The 21,797-nt window shown below is 32.4% G+C and overlaps 1 protein-coding gene across 1 annotated transcript; it reads left to right on the forward strand.

Annotated features, from left to right (window-relative positions):
* The first annotated feature begins 20,136 nt into the window (after positions 1 to 20,136).
* Positions 20,137 to 20,838, forward strand: LOC139847307 (uncharacterized). The gene has a single exon (XM_071836982.1). The coding sequence runs from the start codon at positions 20,137 to 20,139 to the stop codon at positions 20,836 to 20,838; it is 702 nt and encodes a 233-aa protein (XP_071693083.1).
* The last annotated feature ends 959 nt before the right edge of the window (positions 20,839 to 21,797 follow it).

Below are 21,797 nucleotides of genomic sequence, written 5' to 3' on the forward strand. Positions count from 1 at the left end.
CATCCTAAAATAAAATGATCAATCAACCTCCTGTAGTATAACAATCGAAAAATATATATGTAGATAATATGTTGTTTCCTAATCATGGTGTTCTTGTAGTGGACATTAGGATCGACTTTATTCCAAAAGAATTCGTCCCACTAAACTTCAAAAGGTGATAAAACATCGGCTATAGCTTTCCCACTAATAAAAAGTGTCGTCCATGAGGATTTTTATAATAATCCACTTGCAAAACTTTTTATAATATGAGCCGTAATATTATTCTATATAACTATAACTATCAAAACTCCAAATCGCGTCCTATATCATCATTATATCTTCATTAAACCTATCATACCTCTACTGAAATCTCCTCTATCTAACTTGCTAACAGATACAGAAAAAGAAACACTACAACAGCAGCAGTCATTCACATGGAATGAGTGGTAATTACGTGGTGTTCGTACAGAAAATAGACGACACACGGCTGCAGAAACAGTAGGCGTCGATGGGGTTTTATCGAGGCTTCGTTTGATGGTATTGTTCAAGTAAGAAACGGCAACGATGATAGTTGTAATTGATTATGATTTTATGTGGTGATTTTAATCGTTCATGAAGGAAAAGAAGGAAGTGACGAGGTGGCTGTTGGAGGTGTTTGGTGTTCATGGTGTTTGTGTTTTCGAATATGAAACAGAAAACAGTAAGCATAGTTGGGGTTTTGGGTTCATGAAGTGGGTTGATCGAAGTGGTGATGCAAAGTGGTTTAGGATGATGATTTTAAATGGTTGTGGTTCTTTGATAGTTTGGAATGAAACCAAAAACATCCAAACGTAGTAGTGGATATGGTATTGGTTTATGAATTAATCGAATAAATACATGGAAAGGATAAACGAAGAAGAAGAGAAATATAATAAGGGGTGTTCGGTTTAAAGGTAAGCTGTTGGTGGTTTAGACGATGGTATTGATGAATCTAGATGATGATTTGTGGTGAAGTATGGTTGTTCTCAGGTGTTGATGGTTTATGGTTCTCATTGTTGTTTCAATAAGAAGACAGAGATAGATAGTTGAGAGATCATTGATATACTCCATATAGATATGTATAATAATAGATAGAATATAGATAATGAATGTAATTGTGATTGAAACATGTAACAGAAAAGAAATAAATACAAAACTGGTAGGGTTATTACAGTCGACAGAATTCAACCATGAACAGAAGAAATAAAGAAAATTAAGGGATTTGAGTGTTGATTGCTAACTGATTTCGTACACTTTTGATATGGGTATCTAACAAGAAACAAAATTTAGAAAAGTTGAAAGTGATAGTTGAATGGATTGAAATCCATTTGTAGGTTCTTATATGTATAAATAGTATTAGTAATTAATAAATATCAATAATTCTTTTAATATTATTAACAATACTAAAAACTAATAATAATACCAATTTTTAATATCAAGTATATTGATATTGATAATTATTAATGATAGGGATTATAAGTTGTATAACAATAATCATAATAAATTGATGGTTTTAGTAGTAGTGATTATATTAATAATGTTATTAATAACAATCATTTTAATAATTAAATTCATAATTTTTCTACTACTATATATATATAATTATGTTTTAAGTATCAAGTAGACAATTATATTTATTATATATTGAAACCAATAAACTCGGAGTATATCATTCAATATGTTGACAAATATTTATATCCGAAATCATGTATATTCGATATACTCTATATATTTACAATAACAAGTTTTTGTTATTTCAATTTATCTTAGATCAGATAATAGTCCTTTAATATCTATAATTTATAATGATATAATTATTTACATATTTAATTATATATGCATTTCTGTTTACAATTCGCATGTTCGTGAATCGTCGGGCATAGTCAAAGGGTAATTGATTACATGAATATAGATTTCAAACTTTTCGAGACTCAACATTACAGGTTTTGCTTATCGTGTAGGAAACATACAAAGATTAAAGTTTAAATTTGATCGGAAATTCCCGGGTCACTACAGTACCTACCCGTTAAAGAAATTTCGTCCCGAAATTTGAGTGAGGTCGTCATGGCTAACTATAAACATGTTTTCATGACGAATATGAGTTGATAAATAGAGTTTTATTATCATTGAGTAATATGGATAAAACAATTTGATTATTTGAAGAGCACGAGTGAAGCTATTCACAAAAGAATGAAATGAGAAACAAAGATTTGTTTTTAACTTTTGACGTAGTCAGGTTTGAATTTAGAAAATAAGGCGCGTCTTAACTTTTGACATTGCCTTGGTTGAATTCCAAAATTCAAGGGATTTAAAGAAAATCTTGAAGATCTATAAGATCTGATTCTTCGAGATTTATAGAAATTAAGATCTCTTTAATTAAATACGGTGATCTGCCCCGATTACTACGTCTGATATTTTCTTTATAAATTTACCTTTTCCGTTCCATTTATTTTCACCACTTCTATACTCAATTCCTAAATTCAAAAGATTTATGAAAATGCTTAACCCTGTTCTGATCCTTGTTCTTATTCTAACTATCGCAATGATCGTTCTTCTTTTCCAACTTCCACCTGAAGAATCTGTTTATTTCTATTATACTCTAGGGATTATTGTATTTATAATCCTTCCGTGTCTTTATATTGCTATACGTACTGATATCTACGGTTTGTAATTTCGGTGTTGTCATCGGGCTTTATATCTTCCCTTATACTTTGAAGCTCCATACTTTTGTTATTCTCTTCCCGACCTCAAGTCAAGCGAATAATGGTCCAGAATTCATATGTATGAAATTTTGAATGATCACACTATACTAAGCAGAAGAATTGTAATAGCACGATTTAATTGATTAAATTACCAGGATCACTGAGAATAGAACTATCAAGAATATACTTTCTTGATATGTTCAGAAGTTAAGCAGAATGAAAGAGTTATGTAACATGACACATGATGACGTTATAATCTGTGAACCATCATGTTCCATTTAGAAACTCAGCATGACTTACTATAGTATAATCACGTTGATCAAGTGTCATTATATTATACTAACTCATGCATCAGTTTCCAACATTATTTCAATAACATTCCTATTTTAAACTCGAAAGTTTACAGAATATAGAAACTAACAGTTTCTATATGATGTAACACTGATAACACGAAGAGATTAATGATTTCAGATAAGAATAGTTATGAAAATATCCTCAGAAATATCGAAGATATTTATGATGATATTTCCAGACTTTCTAAGATCGAAGGTTGATGAAGAAAAATCCTTTCGCAAGGATTTAGAATAAATAAGGAGCAAGATATTCGCTAAAGATTTCATCAGAAACAGAATCATTTGGATTCTTTGAAGTCAAACTTATTCTTTGTGATTTGTCCACGGCTTCCTTCATAGTTTCGCATAATCTGCTTTTCGGTACTAAATTTTCTATTGAATGTTTCCAATATATGATACACAGGAAGCACGAAGAGGTATATAATTTCGGACGAGAATATTTATGAAAATATCCTCAGAAATATCGAAGATATTGATGATGATATTTTGGAATTTCTAAGTTCGATGGTTGATGGAGAAATATTTTCCGCAAGATTTTAACATGACTTCGGAGCAAGATAATCTCTAAAGATTTCAACGGATCCAGAGTTACCTGGATTCTTTGAATATAGGGTATGGTCTTTGTATTTGTCCTTGGTCTCCTTCGTGGTTAGCTCAATCCGTTTTCCAGTTCCAACTTTTATGAGTTTTTCCAACATACTATTCTTTATCATCAAACTTTCGATGATTAAGGTCATTTACAGTTGTCTACGGTTTTTGCTGCTTCATTCAGCTTTTTCAACATTCAGAGTATTGATTTGTGACTGAGTGCTTTTCAGAATTTCAGAATGAGAGATCATAATTCTAAGAGATAAATGTCATACATATAACTGTTGATGTAGATATGCTGTGAGTTTTCAAAGTACTGATTGCTGATTCCCGGTAATTGTTATGGCAGTTCTCGTTACCAGATGCGGATGAGTGTATGATACTGTTTCAATGAATTAAATATAATGATTTGTCAGAGAGATTCAAGCCAAAAAAAAAACAACGAGGTTGCTGGTACGTCTGCTGGTAATATGATGGAATATAAAAGAATTCTTCGGTATAAAAAGGGTAATTGTATATATCAGGATTATAGTAAGGCTACTTCGAATGAAAAGTCGAAGCTGACTTGTTGAAGCTGTGAAAAAATTTGCTAATTTGGAAAGAGATTGCAAAGTTAGTTTGGGTAATAATAACACTAAGAAGTTAGCATATCTACATTTTAAACGTTTACTCAGTTGCCGAGAGTTTCTCAGGTGAAAGGTTATATGCATCAATCTTTTCTTCCGTAGGTGAAATGCGGTTGGTTCATCCTCTCGATTGAGGTGTTTTCAAGAATTACGAAAGGTTTGGACACAGATTGTAATCGTCAAGATACAAATGAGGTTTTAGGGTGAAATCAAGTGGCAAACTTGAAGATTTGTTTAGTTTTATATGTTATAATTAATATTTTAATTCATTTTAATTGTCCAATGTTGGTAGTCCTCGATTGATAGTCCACAGTTAGCAATTCAACAATTCATATATAATTTAATATATATAATATTCGAATTAATTAATACGTATCGTGACCCGTATTCGTCTCAGAATTGATCACTACTCAAACTATATATATTATTGTAGAATCAACCTCAACCCTGTATAGAGAACTCGATCATTACTGTATATAGAGTGTCTATGGTGATTCCAAATAATATATATAGATGCGTCAATATGATATGTCAAAACCTTGTATACGTGTCCCGATATTTAAAGTGCGTAAAATAAATAACAGAAAATAAATGACGATAAATAAAATTGTGAGAATTAAAATTGCGATAAAATAAATTGCGATAATTAAATGTACAATAAGGAATTAACAATTAGCTAGGAACAGTTAGCTAGAATTTTGTTAGCGTGGATTTTTAATAAAATTTCTCATAGTTAATTTGTTTGTTTCTAACAAATTTTATTTTATCCAATGTTTTCTTCATTATGCCACTTGTCGGATTCTGATAGGTCTAAATCCAAATATGAAATTGAATGAAAATGGTTATTCTGCGGTGAACGGATACGTATATCGGTGGTTGTAATTTGGATAGTAAATGACTGTTGAATTAGATTTGAAAGAATGTACAGTGTAACTTATTAATGTGAAATCTGAATATTCCTAGGGTATTACCTACCCGTTAAAATATTTTCACAATTTACACTTTGTACGAAAGAATTTTTAATTACAATCTTTATGAAAACATATATACATATATATTTTCTTCAGATGTAATCATGGATTCATTGAGTTAATATGATATTAAACTCATTTGATTTACCGTTAGAACGAGAATATATAATCTCTAAAACATTAACGATTACATAATTGTCATGTCGAACGAAGGTAATTGACGTAGAACGTCATGTAGAATGATGATTATACTCGAGGTACAGAATGAGATGTCGAAGTTGGTGATGTTGTTGAAGCTGGTACGTTTTGCACCATATTCTCCAAATTGATTACTCGAGCGCGAAGTTCGTTGACTTCTTGTATTACTTCGGGATGATTGCCGGTAGGAACGAGCGAATGAATAAGATCTAGGATTTGAGATAGTATATAGTCGTGACGAGATAATCTGAAATGAGGCTGAAAATGGTGTTTCGGATAGCTTCGCCGGTAAGTGCTTCAGGTTCTTCGCCAAGAGGTGAATTCGGTTGGTGGAAAGGATTGCCTTCTTCCCGTCTCCATTGATTAAGTAGGCTACGATTTCATCAGATGAATTGGGGATGGATGATTGGTTGATTTATTCTGGTTATACTGCTTTCGAAGTTCGAGTGGAAATCCATATCGAAATAGCTGTCGGAATAGCTATCGGAATCTGAGGGACTCGAACTGGTTGAGGGATTCATCTCGTACGATCAGATGAAGGATTTTCGATAAGAAACATATTATAGGATGTAGATTAGTACCCTGCAATACATAAGTTACATATGCATATATAATACTAAAATCCCATAAGTTACGGAGGAATCTACGGAAGCTGTCAGGCAAAGTCTACAGTAACATATATGCTAAGATATGAATTAGCAGATACGCAAAGATACGAATTTTGTCTATACACTATTCATGCAATCATTACAGTAAGATGTGTCTAGACTAGGAATGGTAAGCACGTAATTTCCTAAGGATGATAAGTAGATGATTTCCGACACAAAATGATAAGCAAAACTTTTGACATGCAGACACGGTTGGAGTCCAGACTCACTAATGCATCCTAACAACTATCAGTTAGACACACTAATGCAAGACCTGGTTCACTAAGACCACCGCTGAGACGACCCGACCCAATCCATAGGGACGAATACAATAACATATGATAACATTGCGAGGTACTTGACCTCTATATGATACATTTTACAAACGTTGCATTTATTCTTAAAAGGCAAACTATCATTACATCAATATTTGACATTTTCGTCTAACATTTCATAATATCCAAATGACCTAATCTGTCATTTACTTATTTATATTCTCTATTGAACTCCAATGACTCGAATGCAACGTCTTTGTATCATGGCTTAAAAGGTCCCAAGTAGTATCCTTAACATGAGCTAATGCACAGCGGAAGACTTAATTCATACCTGAGAATAACATGCTTTAAAACGTCAACATAAAGTTGGTGAGATATATAGGTTTGATGCTAGCAGCGTTATAACAATGGAACACAAGATTTCATATATAAACATTTTAATAAAAATATTCTAAGTGGTTGAGCACTTGGTAACCATACTTAACATTTAATCACGTCGCATATTCCCTTTATTATGAAATCTTACTACACCGTACCAAGGTGTAGTCACGAAACGAAGTACTGTGCAACCGTTGAATACTGGTCGTCCAGTCCGGTTGGGGTTGTCAGGCCCGATAGATCTATCAACAGGATTCGCGTTTACAATACCGCTGTAAATATTAGTTACCAAGCTACAGGGAAGTATGCCAGTGGTACAACTCAACGTAGAATATATTTTTCAGTTACTTGTGTCCATAGCGTAAAACATAAAATACATGTATTCTCATCCCGAAATATTTAGAGTTTAAAAGTGGGACTATATACTCACTTTTGTCTTGAAGATATGTAATTTCGACTTGGTCTCCGATTGATATCACGAACCTATCCATATATAATATATCAATACCTTTTCTTTTTAAACAATCGTCACATATATATACTTATAATACTTTTAATACTTTTAATAATTCCTTAGTCCGTAGTTAGCAGTCCGATGTTAGTAATTCAATTTTAATGGTTCATATTTAGTTGTTTAATAAACCCCCAATGAAATAAATAAAACCCCCATCGTATATGTATTGGTCGAGATTAATCTTGACCCATGGTACCGGTGTTGTCAAATGACGTGTTGCGTACATAAAGTACCGGTGTTGTCAAATGACGTGTTGCGTACAATCATGGGATCTTATGATTAATCTTCTCATATTGTTTACGGGTGATCCTGAACCATATAAAATTAAATTATGAGTACATATGTATAAAATATCATGTTACTTTAGGAAGATGTGATTTATTTAATTTTCTCCAATTATTTTCGTGGCTAAACTAGTCTTGGATATCCGATTTTGTTTTGGTCATAATTTCTTCGTTACAACTCCGTTTTCGTTGATTCAACTTTCCACTTCCTTGGATCGAGTCCCTCTTTAAGAATATGAACTGTAAATACCTTAGTTTGTATTCGAAATCATAGGTCATAGGTCAAATTTTGGTGAAACTTATGAAGTTAATCATTTTTGTTACAAAAACATCATTTAATGACCATTTTTCTAAAAATACTTATACTATGAATTAAATCATGAAATTTTTATGTGTTAACATATTCATAAGAAATATCATTTTTCCAGAATATAAACCTCCAATTCAAAGTTCAAGATGGTTTTTAATTATCCAACCCAAAACAGCCCCCGGTTGCACTCCGACGTCATAAAAACAGTTTTTTAAGGTATTCTTTGAAAAACCAAGTTATACCTTGTTAAATTAGCATATATTTAAGTTATATTACAGGTCTTGAAGTATTTTAAAAGTTAAGTTAGAAGGATCTATTTAGTTTGCAAACAAGTTTGAAATCATTCAAACTATGTTTTTGTTGTTAAAATTGTATACCATACAATAAGATAGCTATATATATATGAATCGAATAAGGTTATGAACAAAGTTACTACCTCAAGTTACTTGGACAAGATTGCTGTAAAAGAGGAGTAAAAACCTAGAACCAAAAGAGTGATGAAATTGGATGAAAGATTGGAAGCAACTTAAGACATAAACTTGAATTGAAAGTTGTATTTTTGTAGTGTTTTTGTTGATCTTTTTATGGTGGTGTTTAAGGTGATTCTTGAGAGGATTTTTGCTGGAGTTCTTAGAGAGACATGAGGCTAGTAAGTGTGTGTGTTTAGCTAGAGAAATGATGTTCCAAAAATTGAAAATGGATGCATGTATTTATGGTGGTGTAAAAGGTGTATAAATTTGTAATTTTGTGAAAAGATCTTTTAATCATGTGAAATTGTCATACTAAATAACAAAAGTAGTTACCTTATACATAAGGCATGAACAAGGGCTGGTTGGTGGTGATTTGATGTGTATATACCAATAGTAAATACGTATAGAAGCTAGGTATGATACGAGTACATATACTCTAGATATACGTATAGAAATCTTGTGAAAAATGGAATGAGGATTCAAATATAGCTATCTTTTGTGAATATACTTATATTGTTTTATGTATTTAAGTCTTTAAAAGTGATTAAATACATTATATATACGATATATGTATAAACATTATAGGTCGTAAGTATTTATGTCAAATAACGTTACGTATAGTTATCGTTTTGAAAGCTTAAGTTAGTAGTTTCAAAATATACTTATAACTTATTGTTATTAATACAAAATGAGATATTTAAACATCCTTAAATCATGTTAAATATGTATATATACATATATATACACAAACGTATAATTAACATATATTGTATAGTTCGTGATATCATCGGTCAAACTAGACGGTTAAACGTTATGTAAAACTCTTTTCAAAATCATAAATCTCAACAATTTAGATTGCTTATCATGTTGGTAAGTTTTAATTTATGTAAATATTAATCTTATAAATGTAAAACGATCGGAAAAATCCGGGTCGTTACAGTACCCACCCGTTAAAGAAATTTCGTCCCGAAATTTGGTAGAGGTTGTCATAAATAACAATAGGAATGTTTTCATGACGAATATGAGGTATTAATAGAGTTTTATCATTATTGGAAGATATGGATAAAACGATTCGGTCATGTGAAGCGCACGAGTGAAGCTATCACAAAAGAATGAAATGAGTGAATATAGAATTGTTTTAACCGATGTCGAGATTAGGATTGATTTCCAGAATTTAAGGGATTTAAAGAAAATCTTATGTAATAAGATTTGGTTCTTCGATGATTTAGAAAACAGGATCTCCTTTGATTTAATGCGATAATCTATTTCGATTTCTTTGTCGGATATTTCACTATAAATCCACCTCCTTCCCTTTCTTACTTCCATACCTCACATCTCTTACTCTTCCTCCTCTAATTCATACCTTAAGGTATCCTTTAAAATGCTTCATCCCGTTCTGATTTTTGTTATACTTCTAACTTTCATATCTTTCATTCTTCTCTTTCATCTACCGCTAGAAGAATCTATTCACTTTTATGATTTTCTTGGAATTATAATGTTTCTAATTCTCCCGTGTCTTTACGTCGCCATACGTATTGATACACACGGTTTGTAGTTTCTGGGTGGTTATTGGGTTTGATATCTTTCCTTATATTTCGATGCTCCTGCTTCTGTTTTCCATAATCATTGTCATCCATAGTTAATACTCTCTCCTATTTGCTGTAATCTATACCCCAATTTCTATTTTGGGACTTTGTCCCTTCGTTTCTTCTTCCCGTCCCTGAGTCAATCGATCAATAGTTCGAAATTCGTAGGTATAAAATTCGGAATGAACATAGCTAATGCTCTAAGAAAGGAATGGTAATGGCACGATTTTGATTTGTCAAATTACCAGAATATCCAGGAAAATAGAACTATCAAGATGATTTGTTCTTAATATGTTTCGGAATTGGATAGAATGTAAAAGTCGTGTAACATGGCACATGATGACGGTACTGTGAATCATCATATTCCATTAGAAACTTAACATGACTTACTGTAATATAATGAAGTTGATCAAGTTTCATTATATTATACTAGTTCATGCATCAGTTCCCAACACTGCTTCAGAACATTCCTATTTTAAACTTGAAGGATTTAGAAACTAACACAGTTTCCTTTATATTGTAACGCAGATATTACAGAGAGATAAATGATTTCAGATAAGGATAGTGGTGAAAATATCTTCAGAAATATTGAGGATATTTATAATGAAAGATATGATAATATCTTGGAATTTCTAATGTCGAAGGATGATGATGAAGATTGACCCGTAAGGGTTTAGATTCAGAAGCAAGGTGTTTGCTACAGAATCGTCATAATTCTTTATGTACAAGTTTAGTCCTTGTAACTTGTTCAGAGTCTCCTTCATGGTTTGTTCAATCCGGTTTTCAGTACCAATTTTCTATCGAGCGTTCCTAACACTTCCTTCTTTTATCATCAACATTTGGTCATTAAGACCTTCTACAACATGCTGCTTCGTTAGTATTTTCAAAGTTATCGGATCTGGGTCATTGGTTATCAAACCAAGATGGTTTAAGGAGAATTGTATTTTTAGATGATTAAACGCTGATGGTAATATGATGGAATATAAAAGGTTCTCCGGTAACGATGGCGAAAGAACAACGTATATATATATATATATATATCGAGATTGTAATAAGAGTAGTCTTACTGAGATATCGAAGTGGAGCTGTGACAAAATTAGTTAATTGAAAAGGAATCGCGTGATTGTTTTTGCTAATGGATGATAAGGAATTCGATGCGGATACGTTTTAACTATAACTTCGAGTTCAAAAATTTTTAGGTGCATAACTGTATGCATAAATCTTTATTCCGTAGACGAGGTGCGGCTGGTTGAACTTCTCGATCGAGATGTTTTCAAGAATCATGAAAAGTTGTGAATGCGAATTGTAATCGTCAAGATACAAATGAGGTTTAAAATAGAATCAAGTGGCAAACTTGAAGGATTGTTTAGTTTCATATGTAATAATCATCATTTTAACTCATTTTTAATTGTCCAAAGTTAGCAGTCCGATTGTCCAATGGTTCAATAAATTCATATATGAACTAAATATATAATATTCGAATTACTTAATACGTATCGTGACCCGTGTACTGGTCTCGGTGTCGATTACAACTCAAAGTATATATATATTTTGGAATCAACTCCGACCCTGTATAGCCAACTCCCACCTTCACATATAGAGTGTCTATGGTTGTTCCGAAATATATATATAGATGGATCAATATGATAAGTCGAAACCTTGCATACGTGTCCCGTTATTTAAAATGCGTAAAATAAATAAATATATATCATGACCCATTATACAACGTGTTGTCTCAGAATTAATCCGACGTGTTGTTGTACATGTGTCCCGACGGTATGTAAAGTACAGAAATTAAAATTGCAAGAATGTAAATTGCGATAAATTAAATATTAATCAGTTAGCTAGGAACAGTTAGTCGGAACAGTTAGCGTGTAATCCTATCACAATTTCAATTAATTAATTCATCTGTTTCTAACAATTTTTATTTTGCCAATGTTTCTTCATTATGCCACTTGTTGGATTCGGATAGGTAAAAATCCAAATATGAAATTTAAATGGAAATGGTTAATCTGGGGTGAACGGATACGTATATCGGTAATTGTAAGTAGGATAATAAATGATCGTTGAATCAGATTCGAAGAATGTACAGTGTAACTTGTTAATGTGAATTCTAAATATTCCTTGGGTACTACCCACCCGTTAAAATATTTTCATCATTAACAGTTTGTACGAATGAAATTTTTAATTACAATCTTTATGAAAATATATTTGCATATATATTTTCTTCGGAGGTAACTATGAATTTAATGAGTCAATAAAATATTCAACTCATTTGATTTATCGTTATTACTAGATTACATAATCTCCAAAACATTAGAGATTACATAATCGTCATGTCGAACGAAGAACGATACGTAAAGAAGAGGTAATCGGTGTAGAATGATATGTAGAACAAAGATCATATTCGAAGTTCAGATGATGATGTTGAGGTACGTGGTGCGGATGTGATTGTTGGTGGTGGTAATGATACGGTTGGTGTTGATGCTGATGATGTCGTTGACGTCGATGATGCTACTGGTACTGAAGATTGCGAGGTTGATGTTGTTAACGGTACTGGTTATGCTGCTGGTGCTGCTGCTGGTGTTTGTAACCTTCGCACCGTGTTCTCCAAAGCCGTCACACGAGCGCGAAGTTCGTTAATTTCTGCTAGTACACCAGGATGATTGGCGGTTGGAGTGAGCGAATGAACAAGATCCGAAATATGGGATAGGATATAATCATGACGAGATACTCGAGAAATGAGAGAGAAAATGGTTTCTCGAACAGGTTCGCCGGTAAGTGCTTCAGGTTCGTCGCCAATGGGGCAATTCGGTGGGTGAAAGGGATCACCTTCTTCTTGTCTCCAATAATTTAGTATACTACGAACCCATCCCCAATTCATCCAGAATAGATGATGAGAAATTGGTTAATCCATTCCAGTGACGCTGCCTTCGGAGCCCGAATGGAAATCCATATCAGCGTAGCTGTCGGAGTCGGAGGAATTCGAACTGGACGCGGAGTTCATCTTGTACAGTCGGGGAAATGAATTTTTTGGTTTGGAATAGATTATAGGAGTTGGGTTTGGTATTCTTCAATACATAATTTACATATGTATTTATAATACTCAAAATCCCGTGAATTACGGAGAATCTTTGAAATTCGTCAGGCAATGTCTATAGCAACAGATACGCTAGGATACGAATTTTGTCTATACACTATCGATGCACCAAATGCAGTAAGACGTGTCTAGACTTAAGAATACTAAGCAGGCAATTCTTAAGGATGATAAGCAGATGATTTTCGACTAGATATGATAAGCAAAACTTTTGACATGTAGACACGGTCAAAGTCCAGACTCACTAATGCATCCTAACAACTACCAGTTAGACACACTAATGCAAGGCCTGGTTCGCTAAGACCAACGCTCTGATACCACATGAGACGACCCGACCCAATCCATAGGGACGAATACAATAACATATGATAACATTGCGAGGTACTTGACCTCTATATGATACATTTTACAAACGTTGCATTTATTCTTAAAAGGCAAACTATCATTACATCAATATTTGACATTTTCGTCTAACATTTCATAATATCCAAATGACCTAATCTGTCATTTACTTATTTATATTCTCTATTGAACTCCAATGACTCGAATGCAACGTCTTTGTATCATGGCTTAAAAGGTCCCAAGTAGTATCCTTAACATGAGCTAATGCACAGCGGAAGACTTAATTCATACCTGAGAATAACATGCTTTAAAACGTCAACATAAAGTTGGTGAGATATATAGGTTTGATGCTAGCAGCGTTATAACAATGGAACACAAGATTTCATATATAAACATTTTAATAAAAATATTCTAAGTGGTTGAGCACTTGGTAACCATACTTAACATTTAATCACGTCGCATATTCCCTTTATTATGAAATCTTACTACACCGTACCAAGGTGTAGTCACGAAACGAAGTACTGTGCAACCGTTGAATACTGGTCGTCCAGTCCGGTTGGGGTTGTCAGGCCCGATAGATCTATCAACAGGATTCGCGTTTACAATACCGCTGTAAATATTAGTTACCAAGCTACAGGGAAGTATGCCAGTGGTACAACTCAACGTAGAATATATTTTTCAGTTACTTGTGTCCATAGCGTAAAACATAAAATACATGTATTCTCATCCCGAAATATTTAGAGTTTAAAAGTGGGACTATATACTCACTTTTGTCTTGAAGATATGTAATTTCGACTTGGTCTCCGATTGATATCACGAACCTATCCATATATAATATATCAATACCTTTTCTTTTTAAACAATCGTCACATATATATACTTTTAATACTTTTAATAATTCCTTAGTCCGTAGTTAGCAGTCCGATGTTAGTAATTCAATTTTAATGGTTCATATTTAGTTGTTTAATAAACCCCCAATGAAATAAATAAAACCCCCATCGTATATGTATTGGTCGAGATTAATCTTGACCCATGGTACCGGTGTTGTCAAATGACGTGTTGCGTACATAAAGTACCGGTGTTGTCAAATGACGTGTTGCGTACAATCATGGGATCTTATGATTAATCTTCTCATATTGTTTACGGGTGATCCTGAACCATATAAAATTAAATTATGAGTACATATGTATAAAATATCATGTTACTTTAGGAAGATGTGATTTATTTAATTTTCTCCAATTATTTTCGTGGCTAAACTAGTCTTGGATATCCGATTTTGTTTTGGTCATAATTTCTTCGTTACAACTCCGTTTTCGTTGATTCAACTTTCCACTTCCTTGGATCGAGTCCCTCTTTAAGAATATGAACTGTAAATACCTTAGTTTGTATTCGAAATCATAGGTCATAGGTCAAATTTTGGTGAAACTTATGAAGTTAATCATTTTTGTTACAAAAACATCATTTAATGACCATTTTTCTAAAAATACTTATACTATGAATTAAATCATGAAATTTTTATGTGTTAACATATTCATAAGAAATATCATTTTTCCAGAATATAAACCTCCAATTCAAAGTTCAAGATGGTTTTTAATTATCCAACCCAAAACAGCCCCCGGTTGCACTCCGACGTCATAAAAACAGTTTTTTAAGGTATTCTTTGAAAAACCAAGTTATACCTTGTTAAATTAGCATATATTTAAGTTATATTACAGGTCTTGAAGTATTTTAAAAGTTAAGTTAGAAGGATCTATTTAGTTTGCAAACAAGTTTGAAATCATTCAAACTATGTTTTTGTTGTTAAAATTGTATACCATACAATAAGATAGCTATATATATATGAATCGAATAAGGTTATGAACAAAGTTACTACCTCAAGTTACTTGGACAAGATTGCTGTAAAAGAGGAGTAAAAACCTAGAACCAAAAGAGTGATGAAATTGGATGAAAGATTGGAAGCAACTTAAGACATAAACTTGAATTGAAAGTTGTATTTTTGTAGTGTTTTTGTTGATCTTTTTATGGTGGTGTTTAAGGTGATTCTTGAGAGGATTTTTGCTGGAGTTCTTAGAGAGACATGAGGCTAGTAAGTGTGTGTGTTTAGCTAGAGAAATGATGTTCCAAAAATTGAAAATGGATGCATGTATTTATGGTGGTGTAAAAGGTGTATAAATTTGTAATTTTGTGAAAAGATCTTTTAATCATGTGAAATTGTCATACTAAATAACAAAAGTAGTTACCTTATACATAAGGCATGAACAAGGGCTGGTTGGTGGTGATTTGATGTGTATATACCAATAGTAAATACGTATAGAAGTTAGGTATGATACGAGTACATATACTCTAGATATACGTATAGAAATCTTGTGAAAAATGGAATGAGGATTCAAATATAGCTATCTTTTGTGAATATACTTATATTGTTTTATGTATTTAAGTCTTTAAAAGTGATTAAATACATTATATATACGATATATGTATAAACATTATAGGTCGTAAGTATTTATGTCAAATAACGTTACGTATAGTTATCGTTTTGAAAGCTTAAGTTAGTAGTTTCAAAATATACTTATAACTTATTGTTATTAATACAAAATGAGATATTTAAACATCCTTAAATCATGTTAAATATGTATATATACATATATATACACAAACGTATAATTAACATATATTGTATAGTTCGTGATATCATCGGTCAAACTAGACGGTTAAACGTTATGTAAAACTCTTTTCAAAATCATAAATCTCAACAATTTAGATTGCTTATCATGTTGGTAAGTTTTAATTTATGTAAATATTAATCTTATAAGTGTAAAACGATCGAAAAAATCCGGGTCGTTACAACCGCTCTGATACCAACTGAAATGTCCCGTCCTAATCCATCTGGATGAAGTCGTCAACATTTGATCCCAGAGCGATGATCGACTCCAAGTAATGTCCTTAAAATGAGCAAATGCACAGCGGAAGATTTCTTTCATACCTGAGAATAAACATACTTTCAAGTGTCAACCAAAAGGTTGGTGAGTTCATAGGTTTATCTTAAAACGATAAAATTCATCATTTTGATAGACCACAAAATTTAAATGCTGCATGGTACAAATGGGCCTGAATCCTATACCCACCTGTAATGTACATGCTATATCTTTTAAATACAGTACATCTTTCTCGTGTACGAAACCATTTTCACAAATCATAGTAACCGTACACATATTTTGTGTACAAAATATCATACACATAACCTGTGTATAAAATCATTCTCTCGATATATAACATTCACTTCAATTGGTGGCAATTATCATGTCCACATAATTCAATGGTGGCAATTATCATGTCCACATAATTCAATGGTGGCAATTATCATGTCCACATAATTCAATAATAATCCGCAGAACTTCTGTCTGCATAATAATTCATTCGAGGAATGTTTTGCTTGTGTCTATCTCGTCAAACATTTATAAAAGCATTTCATGTATTTGCAGTTCAAAATATATTTCAAAAGCATTTAATAAAGCAGTTGTAAAAACAGCGCATGTATTCTCAGTCCCAAAAATATAAAGAGTAAAAGAGAATCAAATGAACTCACCTAGTGTATTTTGTAGTAAAAATACATATAACGACTTTGAACAAGTATATGGTTTGCCTCGGATTCACGAACCTATATCATTCGTATATATATTAACACATGTAATTGTAATTGAAATAATTATATATATATATATTATTAGTTGTGATATATTTTTTTATATTACTAATTTAGCTACTTCATTATATATTCATGTTATATATGAAAATATTTATATATTTAAAATATGAGAATTAAATATATTTTTACGTAATTGATCTGTTATTTACAAAGTACCAGTTATAATAATAATAATGATAATAATAATAATAATAATAGGAATAATAATAATATTAAGTTATACCTTTGTAGCATTAAAAAGAATTAAACTGCCCGAGACAGGACTCGAACCCAAGACCTCTCGCCGACCCGCTTACGCACAGTTCTGCTGCTGTTTTCTGATAGTTAACACGTCCTAACTATATATAATATGTTTCTATCTGTTATCCATTTTCTTAGTCCATGAATTAAATAAAGAAGCCCACATTATCAAATAAATTAAGCCTGCCCATCTTCTAATTAGTTAGCCTGATCCAGACTATTTATTAAACCCAAGTACAATTAACTCAAAACACCTCAGTCCAACAACTGGCCCAATATGGACTGCTTCCATTGTTGATTAAAATAAATATGCCTTAGCCTGGGTTCGAACCCACTACCTCTTGTTTCACTAACACACTACCAAACCATCCCTCTGTTTTGTTATTTCTGAAACAACTCCTAATTTAATTCTATATAAACCGAAATTTCTGTTTCCTTTTTCTACTTCTTCCTAATAACACCCAGAACTTTTCTTTATCAAATTTTATCATCTACTTCATGACTTCATTAACATCATCCATTCGTTATTATGATAATCGTGTATTCCTAATCATCATCATAATCACATCGTCGTGATCAACCTATCTCCTTATCATCTAAATCATCACGTCTTCATCATCATGCTTTACTATCATCATAATCATAATTATCATCTTTATAACCGATACATCATCATGATTATGTGTCATCATCCTAAAATAAAATGATCAATCAACCTCGTGTAGTATAACAATAGAAAAATATATATGTAGATAATATGTTGTTTCCTAATCATGGTGTTCTTGTAGTGGACATTAGGATCGACTTTATTCCAAAAGAATTCGTCCCACTAAACTTCAAAAGGTGATAAAACATTGGCTATAGCTTACCCACTAATAAAAAGTGTCGTCCATGAGGATTTTTATAATAATCCACTTGCAAAACTTTTTATAATATGAGCCGTAATATTATTCTATATAACTATAACTATCAAAACTCCAAATCGCGTCCTATATCATCATTATATCTTCATTAAACCTATCATACCTCTACTGAAATCTCCTCTATCTAACTTGCTAACAGATACAGAAAAAGAAACACTACAACAGTAGCAGTCATTCACATGGAATGAGTGGTAATTACGTGGTGTTCGTACAGAAAATAGACGACACACGGCTGCAGAAACAGTAGGCGTCGATGGGGTTTTATCGAGGCTTCGTTTGATGGTATTGTTCAAGTAAGAAATGGCAACGATGATAGTTGTAATTGATTATGATTTTATGTGGTGATTTTGATCGTTCATGAAGGAAAAGAAGGAAGTGACGAGGTGGCTGTTGGAGGTGTTTGGTGTTCATGGTGTTTGTGTTTTCGAATATGAAACAGAAAACAGTAAGCATAGTTGGGGTTTTGGGTTCATGAAGTGGGTTGATCGAAGTGGTGATGCAAAGTGGTTTAGGATGATGATTTTAAATTGTTGGGGTTCTTTGATAGTTTGGAATGAAACCGAAAACATCCAAACGTAGTAGTGGATATGGTATTGGTTTATGAATTAATCGAATAAATACATGGAAAGGATAAACGAAGAAGAAGAGAAATATAATAAGGGGTGTTCGGTTTAAAGGTAAGCTGTTGGTGGTTTAGACGATGGTATTGATGAATCTAGATGATGATTTGTGGTGAAGTATGGTTGTTCTCAGGTGTTGATGGTTTATGGTTCTCATTGTTGTTTCAATAAGAAGACAGAGATAGATAGTTGAGAGATCATTGATATACTCCATATAGATATGTATAATAATAGATAGAATATAGATAATGAATGTAATTGTGATTGAAACATGTAACAGAAAAGAAATAAATACAAAACTGGTAGGGTTATTACAGTCGACAGAATTCAACCATGAACAGAAGGAATAAAGAAAATTAAGGGATTTGAGTGTTGATTGCTAACTGATTTCGTACACTTTTGATATGGGTATCTAACAAGAAACAAAATTTAGAAAAGTTGAAAGTGATAGTTGAATGGATTGAAATCCGTTTGTAGGTTCTTATATGTATAAATAGTATTAGCAATTAATAAATATAAATAATTCTTTTAATATTATTAACAGTACTAAAAACTAATAATAATACCAATTTTTAATATCAAGTATATTGATATTGATAATTGTTAATGATAGGGATAATAAGTTGTATAACAATGATCATAATAAATTGATGGTTTTAGTAGTAGTGATTATATTAATAATGTTATTAATAATAATCATTTTAATAATTAAATTCATAATTTTTCTACTACTATATATATATAATTATGTTTTAAGTATCAAGTAGACAATTATATTTATTATATATTGAAACCAATAAACTCGGAGTATATCATTCAATATGTTGACAAATATTTATATCCGAAATCATGTATATTCGATATACTCTATATATTTACAATAACAAGTTTTTGTTATTTCAATTTATCTTAGATCAGATAATAGTCCTTTAATATCTATAATTTATAATAATATAATTATTTACATATTTAATTATATATGCATTTCTGTTTACAATTCGCATGTTCGTGAATCGTCGGGCATAGTCAAAGGGTAATTGATTACATGAATATAGATTTCAAACTTTTCGAGACTCAACATTACAGGTTTTGCTTATCGTGTAGGAAACATATAAAGATTAAAGTTTAAATTTGATCGGAAATTCCCGGGTCACTACAGGCAAAAACCGAGCCAAAATCACTTTGGGTTTCCATTATAAAAAGTATTTATGGCGCTAACGGACTACTTCCTCCTTCGATTCTTAACGGATCGCAAGGCGTAAGTAGTGTTTGGTCAAACATTGTACGTGCAGGTATTATGATAGAGAAGATGGATATCAACTTTGCGGGTTCGTTTCTAAGACTAATCTGGGATGGCGCCGAAACAGATTTTTGGAATGATTCGTGGCTTTGTGAAGTTCCTTTGAAGCAAAAATTCACGCGTTTATTTCACCTAGATGAAGAACCGAATCTGCGAGTGCAACAACGTGTAACATGGAGCGACCGTGATGTATTCTTTAACGAGAAGTGGAGGCGAATGCCTTCGGGTCGAGCACTTGGCGACCTTAATACTCTTCGAGGCATGATAAATGATTATGTGAAACAAGACAAGTCTAGGGATTCTTGGGTTTGGAATCTTGCGGGAAACGAGTTATTTTCTTCAAAGACATTGGCGAGCATTATTGATAACAGCTTGCTTGGGAATGGATCGAACATGGAATTCTTGAAGAATAGCTTGGTACCTAACAATGTTTCAATCTTCATATGGAGAGTGTTAAAAAGGCGGATACCGGTACGTACCGAACTTGATAAGAGAGGTATTGACCTAGATTCCGTTAGATGCCCTCTATGTGATGATGATGTTGAAACTATTGATCATTCTATGTTTTTTTGTCGTCATTCGTTGGATATTTGGGAGCAGGTTTACAAGTGGTGGGGATTAGGCATGGTTTCAAATTTAAGTATAAATGAAGCTTTTCGTGGAGAATGTAACCGCTCCTTATCCCATTTTGGTCAAGTATTTGGCAAGTAATCAAGTGGACGTGTGCTTATCTTATATGGAATAATCGCAATCAAAAGGTTTTCTCCAATTCGTCATGGAACGGTCCAAAGGGCTTGATGGAAATTCAACTTAAGTCTTTTGAGTGGATCTCTTGTCGCATTAAGAATCGGAAGATGGATTGGCTTCGGTGGATTTCGGATCCTTGGTCTTGTTTTGTCTAACATAATGCATTTTGAGTTGCCCCCTCCGCAACTACTGCGCTTCTTATTTTTTGCATTCATAGGTCGAGCATCATTGTAATATAATGTAATGTATCTTTTTCGGGTCGTTTTGTAATGGGTTGCCTCCCCTTAATAGGCTTCGTGATTAATATAATTTGCTTTTCGAAAAAAAAAAATTAGTTGAAAAAATTACAGCCCTTAGATGAGGAATTTTCGGATTAATCTTAACCGCTCAAATTAAGTTGACCTCATTAGCGATTTCGAGTAGGGAGCTGATACTTCCACCTTCATGTTTACTACTTCCACCATAATTATATGCCTTTCTTTCAGTTATAACCCTGAATAAATTAAAACAAAAAGCTTGTGTAAGATATTCATTAAGGGTATTTAAGTAACTTTAAGTGGAAGAATTAATTGTAATGGTGGAAATATAGTAGGGGTTATAGTGGCTAACTAGTTGTGTAGCCCTCGCTTCGCGCCGGGGGCTACGTTTTGAATACGAGTTAAAAAAAAAAGTCTATTATTTTGTAAAAAAAAAAAAAAAATCGACATCTAACATTGAAGGGTTGTTTCTTTTGTGAAAGTTGCTTCTTTTATCGTTGAGGAAGAAAAGAGAAAAAAAAAGTTAGTTGATTTTTTTGTAAAAAAATATTTTTTTCGACATCTTTCGGTAACATTGAAGGGTTGGTTCTTTTACGAAAGTTGCTTATTTTATCGTTGGGGACAAAAAAAAAATTGTAAAAAAAGAATGTTTTTTGACATCTTTTG

This window comes from Rutidosis leptorrhynchoides, chromosome 5 (assembly GCF_046630445.1).
Source record: "Rutidosis leptorrhynchoides isolate AG116_Rl617_1_P2 chromosome 5, CSIRO_AGI_Rlap_v1, whole genome shotgun sequence".
NCBI classification, from domain to species: domain Eukaryota; kingdom Viridiplantae; phylum Streptophyta; class Magnoliopsida; order Asterales; family Asteraceae; genus Rutidosis; species Rutidosis leptorrhynchoides.

What these genes read in the sequence shown, in the direction of transcription:
- LOC139847307 (XM_071836982.1), top strand. Translation starts at nt 20,137, where the DNA reads ATGGATATCAACTTTGCGGGTTCGTTTCTAAGACTAATCTGGGATGGC.